The sequence below is a fragment of the Diorhabda carinulata genome, chromosome 6 (assembly GCF_026250575.1).
Source record: "Diorhabda carinulata isolate Delta chromosome 6, icDioCari1.1, whole genome shotgun sequence".
Lineage (NCBI taxonomy): Eukaryota > Metazoa > Arthropoda > Insecta > Coleoptera > Chrysomelidae > Diorhabda > Diorhabda carinulata.
The window spans coordinates 954,889-975,254 of record NC_079465.1 but is presented as its reverse complement, the minus strand read 5'-3'; the positions used below and the strand labels follow the sequence as shown (position 1 = coordinate 975,254).

The 20,366-nt window shown below is 28.1% G+C and overlaps 3 protein-coding genes across 3 annotated transcripts in view; 2 read left to right on the top strand and 1 right to left on the bottom strand.

Annotated features, from left to right (window-relative positions):
* The window catches only part of LOC130894686 (hormone receptor 4), a 53,380-nt gene extending 51,839 nt beyond the window's left edge, over positions 1-1,541 (bottom strand). The window contains exon 1 of the mRNA XM_057801617.1: positions 857-1,541. The gene's annotated coding sequence lies outside the window, so the exon portion shown is untranslated. The remainder of the gene's footprint in view (positions 1-856) is intronic.
* LOC130894687 (opsin, ultraviolet-sensitive-like) overlaps positions 1-11,845 on the top strand; it is a 67,538-nt gene extending 55,693 nt beyond the window's left edge. Inside the window, exons 2-6 of the mRNA XM_057801620.1 lie at positions 7,057-7,299; positions 7,962-8,092; positions 8,359-9,053; positions 11,404-11,691; positions 11,750-11,845. Coding sequence (XP_057657603.1) covers positions 7,250-7,299; positions 7,962-8,092; positions 8,359-9,053; positions 11,404-11,691; positions 11,750-11,767 — 1,182 coding nt within the window. The 5' untranslated portion in view covers positions 7,057-7,249 and the 3' untranslated portion in view covers positions 11,768-11,845. The remainder of the gene's footprint in view (positions 1-7,056; positions 7,300-7,961; positions 8,093-8,358; positions 9,054-11,403; positions 11,692-11,749) is intronic.
* Positions 11,846-17,187: 5,342 nt separating this feature from the next.
* Positions 17,188-19,406, top strand: LOC130896057 (turripeptide Pal9.2-like). The gene is made up of 3 exons (XM_057803838.1): positions 17,188-17,433; positions 17,824-18,018; positions 19,222-19,406. Exons 1-3 carry the CDS (start codon positions 17,400-17,402, stop codon positions 19,278-19,280), a joined length of 288 nt encoding a protein of 95 aa, XP_057659821.1. The 5' UTR covers positions 17,188-17,399; the 3' UTR covers positions 19,281-19,406.
* The last annotated feature ends 960 nt before the right edge of the window (positions 19,407-20,366 follow it).

The following is a 20,366-nucleotide window of genomic DNA, read 5'->3' as shown; positions in this document are numbered from 1 at the left end:
GAAAAATAAATTTTTCTTCTAAAATCAATAATAAAAAAGTTTTACGTATAATTCAATTATTTTTTAAACATATCGTCCAACCCCGGTATATATATTGTCAACGTTCCAACTACCCCGAAGGTCATAGACCACGAGACCTACTTTATAAAAATGCGATAGGTTTTCAAAAGCATTTTTTTTTTCAGAGTTCAATATCAATATCAAAAAATTACATAAATATAATGCGAAGTATTGAGGTTAAGTACATTGAAAAATGATAAGGATGTAAAACCTTTGGCCAATGACATTCGGTTGTTTTAAAATAGACCGTTGGCAGCACTTAATAAGCGATGACCTATAAAATTAATTCTACCGAAAAATAAAACTTTCAATTCATCCTCGTATAAATTTTCAAGTAAATTTATTCAAAATTAACGTATCTATGCAAAAATAAGGTAATTTTCGGTTTCAATTTAGGGCTTATACCTTGACTAACAGCGATTTTAAATAACAGTTTTGTAGGAAAACTGCGCAAGTCGACGCCCACCATTACTGACCTACATTAAGAGCGGGGTCAACGACCCGTTGAAGCTTCATTACAATCGAATGCGGCCTTTGGTACCGTGTTGCCACATCGTTATTTTTTACTTATAATAAGGAAATTATCGTTTTTAAAATTATTTCATAAAAAAGCTTTATAAAACAGTAAATATAATAATAATTTCCTTTAAAATTCATTTATATATATCGTATTTACATATCATATATTGTTTACGTAACTGATTACGGTTATATAACGCTCTTTTTTTATTATTTATTTTCATCGATGACGTCTGATATTTACGTAATAAAATTCGATTTTTTAATTCATACTCACATTTTTTGTTCTGTATAGTTATTAACAGCGAAAAAACACCGATATATTCCCATTTATTAGATCACTTTGGCAAGTTTTAATAACACTAAAACACAAATAGCTTCAACAGCTTTTATAGGTTAGGAATTTTGTTTGAAACGTCTTTTTTCTTTTCAATTAGTAAACTAGTACATTTCACTATCTTCTTCACGAACCGTAAACGAAAATCCCAAATCTAGGTTAAGTTTGAATTCATATCGAAAGTATAGCGAGCCTGTTTCGTTTATACACTCACTGTCACTTATCAGGTGTAGATTTCGTTTCTATTCGGTATTAATAATTTCGCAAAGATGAAATGTCATTTCGGAACAATAAAAAATTCACAAAATAGTGAAATAAGTACTTGTGAAACACTGGATTGGTTATAGTGGCTCTCTACTTGGCTTTGCCGGGACTGTGTACGAGGTGAATGACCTGTAGCTTACAACATCGCAGTGGTGGGGTGGGTCGGGGGGTAAGGGAGAATTTTGCCGCGCGTGGTCCCTGCATTTTGTTTCCTGCTTCCATATGACAGACAGCTCGATTTTGAAGGTTGTTCTTCTCAAAATGATGAACGACCGATACGAAATAACCAAAATCACACAAACGAAATGAATGAAAATGAATAAAATGGCGGATTTTCGACGATTTCATTTAATCTACTTGAGAAAAATTAATTACGACGCGGACTACTAGATTAAAACATTGTTTATATGAAAATATATTATACCAGGTACATAAAAAAGTTGATAACGTGATTAAAAATTATGTTTGCGCAAATATTCGAAAATTATAAAGTGTTATACGTCAATTTTGATGTTTAAAACGAGTTGCCTATGATTAGACATCACAATGAATAAACTCGTTTTATTAGTTTGAATTTACGTAACGCTAAATTAGCAGTTTTGGTACCACTTTCTATTATGTTGCATTTTCAAGTTTAGACACTATTAAAAGGTCATACCACAACGATTTCTATCTAAAACTGTCGATTTTCGTATGAAAACAATTAAATTTTCGTAAAAAAATATCGAAAACGTAATTATATACTATGATTTGGTTTAAGTATCATCCTATATGTGATTTTTGTAGAAAAGAAACTGATTTTCATGATTATTTACATCTCTAGACCGTATAAGAGATTTTAGAAAAACATAACCTCACAAAAAGCAATCAAAGATGATTTTTTTTCGAATTTTCAAGTTTATACACTAATAAAAAGTTATAATACAACGATTTCTATCTGAAACTGTCGATTTTCGTATAAAAACAATTAAATTTTCGTAAAAAAATATCGAAAACGTAATTATATACTATGATTTGGTTTAAGTATCATCCTATATGTAATTTTTATCGAATAGAAACTGATTTTCATGATTATTTACATCTCTAGACCGTATAAGAGATTTTAGAAAAACATAACCTCACAAAAAGCAATCAAAGATAATTTTTTTTCGAATTTTCAAGTTTATACACTAATAAAAAGTTATAATACAACGATTTCTATCTGAAACTGTTGATTTTCGTATGAAAACAATTAAATTTTCGTAAAAAAATATCGAAAACGTAATTATATACTATGATTTGGTTTAAGTATCACCCTATAGGTAATTTTTGTAAAAAAGAAACTGATTTTCATGATTATTTACATCTCTAGACCGTATAAGAGATTTTAGAAAAACATAACCTCACAAAAATTAATAAAAGATGATTTTTTACATTTCTAAACCGTACAAAAGATTTTAAAATATACATAACCTCACTAAAATTAATTCCGATTCAATTCCAACATCAGGTAGGAAGGAAATAATAGAAAAATTAATTAATAGCATTTGATCGTATCGCGACCTTCCATTAAAAAACAAAGATAATTATAATCACCTTCGTAATATCAAAAACATTGATAAAAAAATAACTAGTTATATAAAATTTATTTATTAAAAAAAAGAAATATCAACAGATAGCGTCTCATTTCCTACATCACGTAAAGTTCAAAGAGGAATTAAGATTTTCATGAATCGGAATAAGTGGTGGAGATATTGTTAACTAATGCGCATGGTGGGAAGTTGGTTGTGGAAATAGCACATTGCCGTTAAATGCGTCATTCGCTGGGGACTATTTTACGCCGTATAAATATATAGTACGGCAACAAATACTAGGAATTTACTGATATCAATAATAACTTTAATTAATATTGATTCAGCTAGATTACGGGGACACTCCGATAAGTACTGATGACTTGAACTATCCTAAGAAAGTCAAATCGGTCATGATGCCGAATTATTGAACCCATTCGACCAAGAATTGCTGCCTCATCAATAGTATTATCCAAATTTGGCGCTGTATGACTTATTTTTGTTCCCAAACTTGAAAAAAATTGATAAGGTTAACGTCACCACTTTCAAAAGTATTATTATATCTATTTTTATAAATCTCCTCGTATATTAACCATAGAATTAATATTATACATAGAGAAAGCTGATTGTAAATGGAATTTTATTATTGGAAGAGAGAGAAAGAGCATTGCCTTACCACTCCCTCTACTCGCTATTAAAATAAAAACTATCCTCCATCCCACCGTCATCGTGATCCAATCAGAATGGAGTAGATCGAGTAGACAGTACATCGATGTGACAATATGTCGAGATTGTTGAAAATTTGACATTTTTATTATATCATTTTTATTATTAATGTTTGAATTATTGATATACTAAATATCTTTTTTATTATTTTATATTAGTTCTTTTACCGCCACCTACAGCCCAGACGAGAAAGCTATTAAAACATTATAATAGAATACTACGTTTACACGTGACGAAAGTTATTATAAATACTTGGTATAAAGTTTAAGTTTGAATAAAACGTTTATAGATATAGTTTTTACTAAAAATTTATCTTATAAGTAAAATATATAGTAGAATTCAATCAAAGTAATTATCGAAAGTATCTAAATCATATTTTTAATTCCGTAACTTTAGTTTATCGCCATCTACTGACCAGACGAACAAGCTAATGAAAAAATCTAACAGAATACTATGTTTACTTATAAAATAAATGTTGAAAATAAGTAGTATGAAATTTTGGCATGAATAAATGGTTACTAGATATAGTTTTTAGAGAAATATCATTATTCTTATGTCATTTTATTTATTATTTGAATGAAATTGAATTAAAGGAATACTCCAATATACTTATATAATTAATTTCTTTATTTTATTTGTGCTGCGCCATCTACTAGCCAGATGGAAAAGATTTAAGAACGTTCTAGCAGAATACTACGTTTGCACATGTGTTGACTTATTAAATTTGAATTTAAATAAAACGTTACTAAATGTTTATTTTATGAAAATATTATTAATTGAACTGATAGTATTGGATTAAATTGTGGGAATGCTTAAAATATTTATATTTGAATCGAAAAATCCGAATTAAAAATGAGAAATTAATGCAATAAGTCAAAAATAGATGGCGTTGTCTTAAGATTTCTTGAAAGCTTACATAAAACTTTCATTTTTAGAAAATAACTACGTAGATAACTTGGTAATTAGTAAAATTAGAAGCAAATTTCTCGGTTTTGAATTGTTATAAATATAATTTGATATAATTAGCAGCATATCAACTGATGATGAAATTACAATTTATTCACGTCTTGATGTTTTTGCATAAACATTTTTTTGCTATTTAATTTTCTTTATAAGAATTGAAAATAAATGGATTTCGATCCTTAACCCGACGCTGCATTAAAATAAAGTTGATTGAAAATGGTCCCGAGTGAATTTTACGTAACCAGCCTCTATACTTAATATTTTTATGTCTTTTATATCAATTTAGGGAAAAATCAAAGCTCAATGTCAAAATGTTCGTCCTAGTTTTCGTGTTATTTGTCCACTTGAAATTGTCAAACTGTGAAAATCTAACTTATTTGTAAGTAGCTTTCAGACACATTTAAATTGACACTTGAAACATCAGTCAAGAAATTTATTCACAAAATGGCGTCATAAAAATGTTTATCAACTAATTAAAACCGTGTTAACTACAATAATTACTTTTATTACAAGCGTATATCGTCGACAAGTTTTTAACTTGAATTAGACAGATTTAAACGTGTTTTTTCGAGAGGATTTATATAATTCATGATTTTGATAGTTTGACCTTGTTTATTCAAGGTTATTTTGATACTTTACGAAAAATTTAGAAGGAAATTCATGTAATCATTATAAATATCGTTTTTTTTTAAATTATTGGATGTAAATAGTCGTAATTTAGAGCATTATTCAAAATCTACCCCAAACCGAAGCGTGCTTTTGTGTGAATACCACCCTTTCCAGGGGATGAAAATTTTTATGGGAAATTTTACCTCGAAAATCGATAGATTGACTAATTCCAAGCAACTTTTGTGTACCTAGAAAGTTTTTTTTTAAATTATAGGTATTTTTCCGTTTTATCAATGATATACATCCTCAATTTTTCACTGAGAAACATGTTTTTCAATCTTTCTTTACGAATAACTTAAAAAGTATTAACTTTATCGAAAAAATTATTAGGAACAAAAATGTAGCTAATAAAAATACAAAACTATTCGTTTTTAAATGAGCTCTGTAAACCTAATAGCCACTGAGTTATAGCTAATTGAAAAATTGGAATTTTTCGAAAAACCGAGAAATGAAACATTCAAGCTTAAATAACTCGAAAAGTATTGATTTTATCAAAAAATTTATTAGAAACAAAAATGTAGAAAATAAAAAAATGAAAATATTCGTTTTTAAATGAGATCTGTAAACCTAATAGCCACTGAGTTATAGATAATTGAAAAATTGTTATTTTTCGAAAACCGAGAATTAAGACATTCAAGCTTAAATAACTCGAAAAGTATTAATTTTATCACAAAATTTATTCGAGACAAAAATGTAGCTAATAAAAAAATGAAAATATTAGTTTTTAAATGAGATCTGTAAACCTAATAGCCACTGAGTTATAGATAATTGAAAAATTGTTATTTTTCGAAAACCGAGAATTAAGACATTCAAGCTTAAATAACTCGAAAAGTATTAATTTTATCACAAAATTTATTAGAGACAAAAATGTAGCTAATAAAAAAATGAAAATATTAGTTTTTAAATGAGATCTGTAAACCTAATAGCCACTGAGTTATAGATAATTGAAAAATTGGTATTTTTCGAAAACCGAGAATTAAGACATTCAAGCTAAAATAACTCGAAAATTATTGATTTTATCACAAAATTTATTAGAGACAAAAATGTAGCTAATAAAAAAATGAAAATATTAGTTTTTAAATGAGATCTGTAAACCTAATAGCCACTGAGTTATAGATAATTGAAAAATTGGTATTTTTCAAAAAACCGAAAATTAAAACATTCAAGCTTACATAACTCGAAAAGGATTATATTTTGGGTTAAAACTCTGAATAAACTTCTTAAAGTAAATAAAAAATCCTTCAAAATGAGCAATGAGAAAAGTCTTTTGCACGAAAATTGATCGACTTATAACAAAAAACGTCACGTGATCGAAAAAAAAGAATTCTTTTCAAATAAATGGAAAAATATCCATTATATGAAAAAATACTTCAAACAATAATTATAGAGCTTTTTTTACTGAACATTTTGATTTTTTTAAAATTGTTTTATCATGAAAATTGAGGGAGATATGGCTAAAGTTCGCTATCGCGTATTACCGCTCCTTCCAGCCCTTTAAACTCAACCTTCTAACAAAGCATTGTTATAGATTATGACATATTATTAAAGCCCTCAAATTTTTCTACAAAATGCTGGGTTTTAAAAGTTTGTAGCTTCAAAATTTAAAGATTTATCGTCAAAAAACTAACAATTATTCAAAATTTTTAAACAATTTTCAAAAAATTGAAGTTTAGAAAGTTTTTTTTTCAAATTCAGTTACGTCGTGTTATAGAGCGTGAAATTTACTACAAATTTGGTATTTAAATTTTTTTTGTACGAGCAAAAACAAAAGATATATCAAAGTAGAATATACGTAAATTTATCCATGCTACGCCACTGCCTAATCATCGAATTGAACGCGTACAAATTATTGATGATAACCTCAAACTTACCCAACATGTCATGCTAAACATTATGAAAATCGATCTTTCGAAACAATCGATTTCTTCGATTTCGATATTTTTCAAATTATACGTTTGATGATTTTAGCGATAACAATAAATCCAAGGACAATTTATCGTACATAATAGAAAATTTCAAGAAATCCTGGCCGGTGGAAAATTGGAAAAAATTTGGTCTGTTCAAAGAAGAATATTTTCTCGAAATAAACGTCCATTGGTTAAAATATGACCCGCCTTATACAACAAACTATTACGTATCCGCCATTTTGTATCTGTTACTAATGATATTCGGAGTATCTGGAAACTTTCTGGTTATATTTCTATTTTTCAGGTGAGCCAAAACCAATCCTTACCTTCCCATGTATTCGCTAATATACGAGGGCTAAACAAAAAAAAGTAGCTTCCATTCAAAACACCCTGTAGAATGAATCGTTAACGGACGATAATTTTTATGAACACCCAGATGTTACCTGATCTTTTCGGAATATTTTCTTTTTTTAATCATCGAAATAACTTGATTTTTAAAGAAATTACAGAACTTTTTGTGATTACGTGTTCGAAATAATCGCTTTAATTTCTCTAAAAATTAAGTTATTTCAATGAATAAAAGAAGAAAATGTTCAAAAACATTCAAATATCGTTTTAAACTTCACAAATCTTCTGTTTGTTGATAATTACTTTACAGGGTGTTCTGAATAAATACTATATATTCATTATTTTTGTTCGCCCTTGTATATAACAAAAAATGTAATAACTAAAAATTAAATCTGAACAATCACGTTCCCAAAAGGTCGAGCTACAATTCAAAATGAAAATTCCTAAAATCGACCAAAGGGTTCACGAAAAAATAAACTAGAAACTTTAATTTTATTTATTTATTTTATTTAATTGAAATAATCGATACAGGGAGGGTATATATGATATTTTAAGGTTATAAAAATCGATTATTTCCATAAATCGATTTTTTTTACTCAACTTGACGTGTAATTTAAGGTGCAAATCACTCAGAACTTCTGCAAATACTTTGATAGTCAACTTGGCCTTCAGTGATGGAATTATGAATATTAAAGCGCCGATTTTACTTTATAATTCGTACCTAAACGGCCCTGCACTTGGAGACGTTGGTTAGTAACAATAAATAATTTGTTTCCAGCACGAAATTTTTATAAATTCATTATCTAAAAAAAGTTTTATTTCAATTTAAGTTATATAGCACTTTAACGTACTATATCTCGGAAACGCGCCGTCGTAGCGCACTTCCGATTTTTTCCAACATAATTCACATATTCATTAACTTATTTCTAAATTTTCATCTCGATATTCGAATAATTGTAGTTTGTAGGATTTTTTAAGTAAACGAATGTTTTTGCGTTACCTTTTTATGTTGCAGCTTGTCGTATTTACGGTTTTATTGGAGGTTTAACGGGCACCATCTCCATCATAACATTAAGCGTGATATCTTTCGATCGTTTTTTCGTTATAAAATACCCTCTGAATCGAACCTTCTCGAATTTAAGGGTGAAAATATGTCTGTTGGTCACTTGGATTTACGGTACCTTTTTCGCTGTCATACCCGCGCTCGACGTCGGATTCGGGAAGTACACGTACGAGGGGTATTTGACGAGCTGCAGTTTCGATTATTTGACGGACGACGCGAAAATTAAAAATTTCATCGTCGTCTTCTTTTTCGCCGCGTGGGTGGTGCCCGTTATATTGATATCGTTCAGCTACATCAACATTTGGAAAATCGTTTACACTCGAACGGAATGTCGGAAACGGGGCGGAGATTCCGTCAAACACGTGCGAGAAGAAGATAAGAGGAAACAAGAGATCAAATTGGCGGTAACCGTTTTGTTTACTATTGTTTTGTGGTTCGTATCGTGGACTCCGTACGCCGTGGTCGCTCTTTTAGGGGTGGCCGGTTACAGGGATTGCATACCGCCTGTAGTGTCCTTGTTACCGGCACTTTTTTGCAAAACTGCGAGTTGTATCAACCCGTATGTGTACGCTTTGTCGCATCCCAAATTTAAGAACGAATTGACGAAGATTTGTTGGGGATCTTCGAAAGCGAACGACAGAAATAAAGTAAGTTGGTATTTTTCGATTCGCCTCGTATAAAAAATTGATTATTTATTGTCTCAATTAACAAAAATTGGTATAAAACAAGAATTTATTCGTAAGAATGTATAATTTCGAAATTATTCTTTATTTTCTTACCAAAGGTTTCAAATTTAACACCCTGTATCTCGTAAATCGTGCTCTATGAGACAGTAATGATTTTTTTTCTCATTTACCGAAGATTTGAAATTATATTTCTATAAAATGAGATTCGTATTTTTAATTTTTTGATCTGTTTGAGTTTTTTTTTTTAAATGGCATCAATTTAAAAATAATAGAGAGCTAGAGTTTTGTTTTTATACTTTTTTGAATCACAATGAGTTCCTCTAAAAAGTGTTGTTTTTTTAAAACTTTAGTATTTTTATTGAGTAAAATATAGAGCCTCAAAATTCACAATTGCTTTTTGAGGTTAATTTTTTATACCTAAACTTTAACGTTCCGTATCTCATAAATTTCACAACCTACTAGATTCGTAATTTTTTTTGTTGAAGATTGATCTTTTCTAAACATATTCCTGAAAAATCAGATCGATATTTACATTATTTTGGCCTACACGATTTTTTAAATGAAACTAGAAAATGTATACAAAACACCTAAGCAATAATTTAATTCATATCGCTTAATCTATTACTTCTAGAACCTCCCACGTATGTTTTGTTGAATTAGGAAGAATTTCTTCATAACCTCGTATAATTTTATCATTTTCAAATATTTATTTTCGAAAATATGGAGCCATAAACTTTTAAAGTCATACTTGAACTTTAACGTTCTGTATCTCGTAATTTTCGTCACCTACTAGATTCGTAATTTTTTTTGTTGAAGATTGATCTTTTCTAAACATATTCCTGAAAAATCAGATCGATATTTACATTATTTTGGCCTACACGATTTTTTAAATGAAACTAGAAAATGTATACAAAACACCTAAGCAATAATTTAATTCATATCGCTTAATCTATTACTTCTAGAACCTCCCACGTATGTTTCTTCGAATTAGGAAGTTTTTCTTAATAACCTCGTATAATTTTATCATTTCCAAATAGTTATTTTGGAAAATATGGAGCCACAAACTTTTAAAGTCATACTTGAACTTTAACGTTCTGTATCTCGTAATTTTCGTCACCTACTAGATTCGTAATTTTTTTTGTTGAAGATTGATCTTTTCTAAACATATTCCTGAAAAATCAGATCGATATTTACATTATTTTGGCCTACACGATTTTTTAAATGAAACTAGAAAAAGTATACAAAACACCTAAGCAATAATTTAATTCATATCGCTTAATCTATTACTTCTTGAACCTCCCACGTATGTTTTGTTGAATTAGGAAGAATTTCTTCATAACCTCGTATAATTTTATCATTTTCAAATATTTATTTTCGAAAATATGGAGCCACAAACTTTTAAAGTCATATTTGAACTTTAACGTTCTGTATCTCGTAATTTTCGTCACCTACTAGATTCGTAATTTTTTTTGTTGAAGATTGATCTTTTCTAAACATATTCCTGAAAAATCAGATCGATATTTACATTATTTTGGCCTACACGATTTTTTAAATGAAACTAGAAAATGTATACAAAACACCTAAGCAATAATTTAATTCATATCGCTTAATCTATTATTTTTAGAACCTCCCACGTATGTTTTGTTGAATTAGGAAGAATTTCTTCATAACCTCGTATAATTTTATCATTTCCAAATAGTTATTTTGGAAAATATGGAGCCACAAACTTTTAAAGTCATACTTGAACTTTAACGTTCTGTATCTCGTAATTTTCGTCACCTACTAGATTCGTAATTTTTTTTGTTGAAGATTGATCTTTTCTAAACATATTCCTGAAAAATCAGATCGATATTTACATTATTTTGGCCTACACGATTTTTTAAATGAAACTAGAAAAAGTATACAAAACACCTAAGCAATAATTTAATTCATATCGCTTAATCTATTATTTTTAGAACCTCCTACGTATGTTTCTTCGAATTAGGAAGTTTTTCTTAATAACCTCGTATAATTTTATCATTTCCAAATAGTTATTTTGGAAAATATGGAGCCACAAACTTTTTAAGACTAATTTTTGATACTTGAACTTTAACGTTCTATATCTCGTAATTTTCGTAACATATTAAATTCGTAATTTTTTTTCTTGAAGACTGATCTTTTCTAAACATATTCCTGAAAAATCAGATCAATATATCCATTATTTTGGCCAATACGATTTTTCACATAAAATATACTAAAACTACTTTCCAAAAATAACTTTTGATTTCGCGTATTCCACGTCAAATTTCGTCATTATTAATATATTCATTAGGTATGGACAACCGAAGTCGCAAAAACAGAAATATCAACAATAGGCGATATAAAAAAATTACGAAATTTCTCCGATTCCGATCAAAGTTTCAAAATGCGCGAAAGCAAATCAACGGAAGGTCAACATACAAGATCAATTCCATTAAAACGACAAGGAACCATTGTGGAAATGATATGCTTAAGACCTTCGTTCAGTAACAATTCTTCTAGTTTTAGAAGATTAGCTAGACGATGGTCTTCTAAAGAAAAAAAAGAAAAACTTGATGACGCAGACGTAGCTATAGAAAGAGTAAGTGAAGATCCACAATAGTCACAATAAAACTTCTATATTTATCATTACATTTTAGGTTTCAATCGAAAATTAAATAGAAAAGATAAATGTTTGTCCTAGAACATAGAAATTTACATTGTATTATCGTCTTTAATAAATTCCGTAGAAATAATAATTTGTATCTTTTGAAAACCTTGTAGAAACTAACCTATAATTCAAAATTTTTATCTTGGATGCATCTTACATACAAGACAATCAAATTAATTACATATTCACAAGTTTTTTATTTAAAAATTCACGTTAAGTGTTGACATTTATCTCCTACGTATTAGGCAACCAAATTATCTTCTTATAATTATAATCTTCTTAATTAAAATTAGAAACATTGATGTATTCGAACTATATTTTAAATCCTTATTATTATTGATCTGTACATTAAAAAAAGAAGAAGCGCCACAGAATATTTCTATTCTAGAAAGTGAAGTGTATACGTTAAATTATTAATGAAAAGATGGCGTTTCATAGTTACGTTTTGTCTATTGAAATATTTATTCCGTGTTTCGGAAGTGACTACGCAACCTATATTTAGTAATTATAAAAGAAATAGAAGATGTAACATTGTTGTTTGATGGTAAACGGGTGGAATAAAAATAATTTATTAGTCGAAAATATGTTTATTATTATTTTTTCAAACAAAATACTTGCCTATTAAATCTTACATTAATGATACTGTACCGTATTTAAGTAAATTCTACATTGTAGGTACATTCACGCATTTTAAATTAAAAAATAACTTAAAAAACACTTTCACGTTTTTAAAAACAATACTAAGTACTAAATTCAATAAATATTTTTTTGCTAAATTTTATTTGTTTAATTTCTATTATTAGTTAAAATCTAATTTTCTCTCTACAAAATAACAATACTGGAAATGCTTCAAATATGTCGTCATAATGCTTCAGCTAACGTCAGCATTCACCCGGTTTCACTTCGGCGTAAACTGCAACAAAAAAAATTTCAGATCATCACATTCCATAGACAAATACCTTTTTCCCCATTTAAACACTAATTCAGATAACCTAACCTAAGCTAAAGTAAACCTAATTTAAACTAATCGAAGCTAAATGAACTTAACCTAACTTTACCGACTCCGATAAATGGATTCTATGAACTAATTTGTTTCCACCAATATTTATACGGAATAATAGACAAAGTTATTTACATGAGCCGAATCTGCAGAACGCTAATCTGGCCGTACATCTGTTGTCGAAAGTTTGCGGTAAACCTGATTCGTCTATTGCACAAACTGGACCCGAATCGACGTCGCAATCCTCATTAAGACACTCCAGTAAGTGGGCTGGAGAGGGCGCCATTTTGACAGTTGCAAAACCTTTAAATTTATACACATGTAAATATTTTTGTAATACAACATTCTAATTGAAGCAATTTATATACTTTTCAAACGTTTTTTTTTCTTGAAAAAATGTCGAATCGATTTTTATATTGGCTAGTATATAAATACGTGTCATATTGTCAATTTAGTGCTTTAATTAACTTTCACCGTTCACAGTTATTAATCTAAAAAAAGAATAAATTCCTTAACGAGCATTGTTGGTGGCCACTTGCCGCATCTGGCACAATTTATTCCATTAACAATAAAATGACCTTTACACGCACATATAGATATCAAATTTATATAAATGCCCTCTGTATTGACATCAGCAATACGTAGGAACATCAATTGAACTGTCTAGCCTATTTTTCATTAAAATTTCAATTAGAATAATAACCATTATTCATAACGTCATTGATATTTGTTCAAATTATAAACAAAAATAGGTTATTGTAATTATTTACGAAATGTAATATAAACAAACTTGAACAATTTTATATAAAACTGTTTTCTGTATTACCTACTTTTGAACAGATTTTATTACAGATTCCACTTTTCTACTTTATTTTTACAGTTTACTACTTTTTTAAACGTTTCGTACTAGTGACATCTATTCACCTAGGATAATAACTAAATATTACCACTAATTACAGTATTCTACTTTTTTTTGACTATTTGTGAGGAAATATATTTTTTTTAAACAAAACTGTATAGACATAAAAGTTTTTATCACTATATTTGTTATTAAAACAAATATCTAGTGGATTTTTCTTTCCTTAGTGGAAAAATTCCATTAACAATAATTTTAAATATAAATACGTTCTTCTGGAAGTATTGGTGGTTGCATAATATCAAGTACTGTCTATTATTCTACGCAATAAATGATTTATTCTATTTATATATAAATATTGAGTTGAAATTATCATAAAGCAATTATCAAAGTCTATTTTAGAAACTATATTAATGAATCTAAAAATAACATCATTTAATAACTCATAATGGCATCGCTATAAAATATTTGAATGTTTTTTTTTTAGGGGGAAACAAATAATGAAACAATATTTATATTATTATATTATCTTGTTTAAATAAATAATTTACAACGAAGTGATAGTCTCTAATATGTATCATTCAAGGCAAAATTGATCAAAAATTAGTCACACAATACTCTATTTGTGCTGTTGGCCTCCCTGCCATTTTGGATACGTTTAACCTAAAACAGCAGTATTCAATAGATCGGATAAGCATCGATTATCGAGATGTCAGCGCTTCTCAAACTTTTTGAAATAGTGTAATGAAAAGATTTCGTTTCAAATAGATGAAAACGTAGAAAACCGAAATTCGGTTACGTAAATTTCGCATTTCAATCACCAATAAACAAATTAAAATACCTAAGTGTTGATGAAATTTCATTTTATGTAAATATTTGTACTATTTTCGCTTGAAGAAGTTGGAAAATATAGCTTTGACGTAATTTTATGTGGAAAAAAATGTTTTTTAACGTTTTCGAACCACTGTTCGTTTAATTTTTAATAAATTATTCACTAAAACAACAAAATTTATCGTACAAAATGCTTATATACGAAGGTTGTTTGAAAAGTTTACCACCCAACCACGGAACAAGACATTTTTTTGTATAATCATATTTTTGCGTATTCAACGACCCCCATTTCAATATTTTTTTAACAAATTGTCACTTTTTCGTTAAATTCTATGAGTTATCATCAATTATTTTTACGAAATCACCTTTGGAAGTTAGTTGACAGCTGAATTGTGTAAAATGTCACGCAAATGCGAAGTTAAACGTCAAAATCACGTCATAGACAATTAATAACGATATAGAACTGGTTATTTTTGTGGTAGTTACTATTTCGTTAAAAGTCTGTGGTCAACTATATTAATTTCGTATAGTTTTGTGGTCGAATTAGACGTATAAAACAAATCTTTTCATTTTTAAACGTGTTATTCAACAATAACAAATCTTTCATCACATCTAAATCAGTTTTTAAACTCAATTTTATCTATTTTGTACTTTTTTTTTATTCAAAACTAAGTCAAACGTCAAAATCACGTCATAGACAATTAATAATGATACAGAATTGGTTATTTTTGTGGTAGTTACTATTTCGTTAAAAGTCTGTGGTCAACTATATTAATTTCGTATAGTTTTGTGGTCGAATTAGACGTATAGAACAAATCTTTTCATTTTTAAACGTGTTATTCAACAATAACAAATCTTTCATCACATCTAAATCAGTTTTTAAACTCAATTTTATCTATTTTGTACTTTTTTTTTATTCAAAACTAAGTCAAACGTCAAAATCACGTCATAGACAATTAATAACGATACAGAATTGGTTATTTTTGTGGTAGATACTATTTCGTTAAAAGTCTGTGGTCAACTATATTAATTTCGTATAGTTTTGTGGTCGAATTAGACGTATAGAACAAATCTTTTCATTTTTAAACGTGTTATTCAACAATAACAAATCTTTCATCACATCTAAATCAGTTTTTAAACTCAATTTTATCTATTTTGTACTTTTTTTTTTATTCAAAACTAAGTCAAACGTCAAAATCACGTCATAGACAATTAATAACGATACAGAATTGGTTATTTTTGTGGTAGATACTATTTCGTTAAAAGTCTGTGGTCAACTATATTAATTTCGTTTAGTTTTGTGATATATCGATCAAATCTATCGATTTTTAGATAACGACTTTCTTGATACGGGTGTTGTTCGACAAGTATTATCGAGTTTCTATCACGAAATGAATAATATAAATCTGTTACAACATCTCGATCGGTTTTAAACGATTTTTACTAATAATTTCTATATGAATACGATTAAATTTATTGTGAAAAATCATCAGTTTTCAATAATATAAACTATAAACCAAAATAGACTTCGTGACACATATACATACTTTATCCGAGGACATACTGTATAAATACAATTAAACAACATAAAGTACGTGAAAAATGTTTTGAATCTATACTCCCTTAATATTATTTATTAGATTCTGTCACCGATTTAAACTTATTTAAACAAATAAACTTACCAATTATCAAAATCACTAAGATGCAAATTAACCTGTGCTGCATATCCAATCTGTTACGAATTAAATATGAATATACGTACGGGTGAGAGACGACACTTAACAAAATTCTTAAAATAAACTCTGGATCGATCGATTTTTTATTTTTCAATCAAAACACATTGACGTATCGAGAATGAAGATCGTTTTTAAACTGACACTTAATTCCGAGTTAATAAAATTGTGTACCGATAAATATTCAACGAGTGATACTATTTTTAGAACATATCGTAGCGATAAAGCGTTTCTCGATTTTTGTGTTATAACTCGGACGACTCATAATTGCAACATTTCAATTAAATTTCAAAAATATCGCCGCCATCGCCATCTTATCTATCTAGATTCGTTACGAAACTATAATTGAGAAATACGCCGATTAATCTTTCCACAATAATTACACTGCATTACATTAAATCGATAATAAATACTAGACACACAGCTTGAACATACGTAATCATCGATTAAAAAGTCATAACGTGTATTAGTAAACAAAATGGCCGACCAAATAATCTGCCACGAGAAACATAACCAACAAATTGCGGAACAAATCGAATTGATTTAAATTAAAAGTTAATTCGTGTAATTAGACTAATTAAAAATGTTTTTTTTCCATAAAAAAGTGCATGAAACCGTAGAAAAACAAAAGAAAATTAGTATTAAGTACTTCCTGTTGATTCAGTTAGTAAAAATAATTTAAAATAGTGTAGGTGTAATATCTAGTTGTCTTTTCAATCGTTATGAATGAATAATAATTTGATTGTTGCCAATTATAGTCTATGGGATTTATAAACAATACATAATAAATATAATTTTAACAGTGTACTGCGAAATATTGACGTAACAATTATTTTTAAATTCCCATCTGTCAAAATCGAATAACCATCGACAAATTTATTTCTAGTTCTATAGTTTTATCACTGCAAACGATTATCATTCGAATGATCATTCGAATATGGATTCGATTCGATATATGTCATTTTGTAATAAGTTATTTTTAATATTTCTAGCTTTATAAACTCGTTAAACAGTAATTAATAGTAAATTAATTTTTTTCGAAAATAATCCTTTTCAAATATCACCCAGTATATATTAAATAAATAACGAATCTGACCCAAGGACTAAATCAGGAGGTTCTACCTATAAAAATGAAACTGGTAGTGTCCAACACGCCATTATCTTTCGCAAAGTCCACGGTTGTTATACTACAATAAATTAAAACAATATAAAAAAGAAAATGAAATATTCAATTGCGTTCTTGTTCGTCCTTGGTAAGTTGAACTCAATCATTCTGTTAAGCTCGTTGAAAATATTACATAATGTGTTTATCGCAATTTTTTTATTGCGTCTGAAAATAATAATTAACATTTCGAAGAATCGCATGACCGAGTTATTCCACTAATATCCATTTAGAATACATGAATAATCTTATAAATATTCAATTCAATCTGCACTACCAACCGCGACGTTGCCGACTCTCTAATTACTACTACGAAACATAAATCATTCGCTCGAATAGACACGCCCATTAATATACCGATTGATTCTAAATCAATCTCTGTTACCAAGTTGTCAAAAACAATTGAAAGAATTCATAGATTTATTTTTTTATATTATAAACGCTCTGTATATGCATAATTGAGTTATAACGATCGTTGTAGTTGTGGCTTTGGTTCTCGTCGAAGCGATACCTTCGAAAGGATCCACTAAAGCGTCCTTGAAGAAAAAGCCATGTCTGAAAGATTGCGACGGCGTCGAATATAAACCAGTTTGTGGTGGGGATGGTACCGGAAAGTCTGACAAGAGTTTCGGAAGCGAATGTGTCTTGAATAATTATAATTGCGAAAACAATCAAAGTAAATATTTTTTTTTTTCCATAGAATTAACATGAAATAGAATATCGTTTGTTAACAAAATTATGAACTGATTAAATATTTCTGCGTTAAATCACGAATTGTGAACGTTCGGATTAGTTCGGAATCAGAGACGCGAACAAAGCTTATGATTTAACTTGGTATTCTTCTTTCCTATTATTTATATTTATTACTTTTTGTTTTAACTTGATATCCTGTTTTTTCTCCCTATATATGTGGAAAATTATTATCCAGAATAATGTAAAAATTATTAAAATGTCACTTTATTTACACGAAATATCAAATTTGTTTCATAGAACAACAATGTCATTAATGAAAAATTCTCACAAAATCTAGTTACTAATAATAAGTAATAAATAGTAAATTACATGAAATTAGTATTTTGTATATATATATATATATATATATATATATATATATATAAACATAAAAATTGAGAATTGATTATTAATTCAAACATTAATATTGGTTTAAATACTAATAAATTGAAGAGCTTATTTAAAGAAAGTCAACGATTAAAAAAAAAGAAGATTCAATTTATAGGTCATTTCAATCTTATGTCAAGTTAGTGTCAAAATCAGCTGGTTTTTAATATTTTATGATAAACACTTTTTATAAAATAGACTTATCGTGAAGTTATTTCTATATTATTGGTATAAATTTGCGAAAAAAGTGTTGTAAAATGTGGTAACAATGATGTCGGATATAAACTTTGTTTCTATCATCGGTCTGCGGTTCTCCATTATACAAATGAAGAAAACTTTCACGTTTAAGGAAAGAAAAAGGATTGAATGCTATAAATAGCGTTAACGAAAATAATTAACTTTACTTAGGCATTGATAATTCTCACAAATCTTGCTTTGAAGCAGTAAGATTTTTAAATGCCTTCAGTTGCTGGTATGTATAGTAATTTTTTGTTTAACACTAAATAATTAATAATCTGCATATTTGTAATTTTCGGGAAATGCACTGGATTAGTACGTCAGCCGGAATTGATAGAATTAAACTAAATATTCATTCATATAAGAGTCATAAAGTTCTTATTTACGTACATAAATTTACTTTATAAATTAAAATATAAAGATATGCCTCGAAAGCTCACTTGAAAATAAGTAATATTCCTTTTTGAGGTTAAGTGAATATTTTCGTCTTAATTCCAATATTTAGGTTACTAAATTTTTTTAGATCTCAAGGTAGTGAGCCAAGGAGAATGTCCTGGAGGTGGAAGTATCCGTCTACAATAAGAAACGATCAAAATGAAACACATTTTTTTTTCTAAATAATTGGATATATTTCATACTATTTGTAACAATGAAAACATTATAAAATGATGTGTCACCTTTTCAGTTATTAAAGAATTGCTTAAAGTCGATATTGTTTCATTTTTTATTAAAAATATGACGTAAAACGTGTAGATACTCCTGATAGATTACTATATTTCAAATTTTCGTACCCCCCTCGTAAACTACTACGCTATGATCTGTTTGGAAGAATATTTGTTTCCAAACAGACTATAAATAGAAATGAGTAAATATATATGCAAATTAAGTGATTAAATGATAGCTTTTTAATGATTTAATTTTTTTGAACAAACATTCATTCAACAAAAACTAATTTAAAAAATGCTAAAAATAATAAACAAAAATTTTTATCGGCGTCAGAATACGTAAATAATAGTCTCTTTTTGTAATAATTAGTTCTTACGCCATCTATAACAAATTATTAGAAGCTTCCTCGGTATTAAGATTCGTTATTTTTAACGCGCCATCTCTCAGGAACTAATAGAAACTTTCATATTAGAATTTAGTATTGTTAGCGCCATCTATCATGAACTACTACAAACCTTTAGTTTGAGATACGTCATTGTTCACGCCATCTATGAAAAGCTATTAAAAACTTCCTTAATGTTGTTATTTCGTTTATTTGGTATAATCTAATGTACAAAGTGATTTTACTATGGGGATGAAGTGAAAAGTGCGACACAATATATGAATTAAATCACTATACATATAGAAGTAAGAAAAAAAATGTATAGAGGTATATATAAAACTAAAATATAGTTTGACATTGATTTTACTAAATTTATTTTTTACATTTAACATTTATACATCTATACTTTTGTCTCGATCTATAGTATTACAATATCACATTTCGGAGATTTTTTTCTAACATTCAAGCACTCAAAATAGTTTCTCTTAACGTTAAACACCAAAAACGCGAATGATAACTTTACTAAAACAAATATTCATTTCGTAAAACGAAAAAGTTTTAACTGGAACTTAAAAATTTCATATTTCACACTGTATATTTAAAAAAAATTGAATATTTAA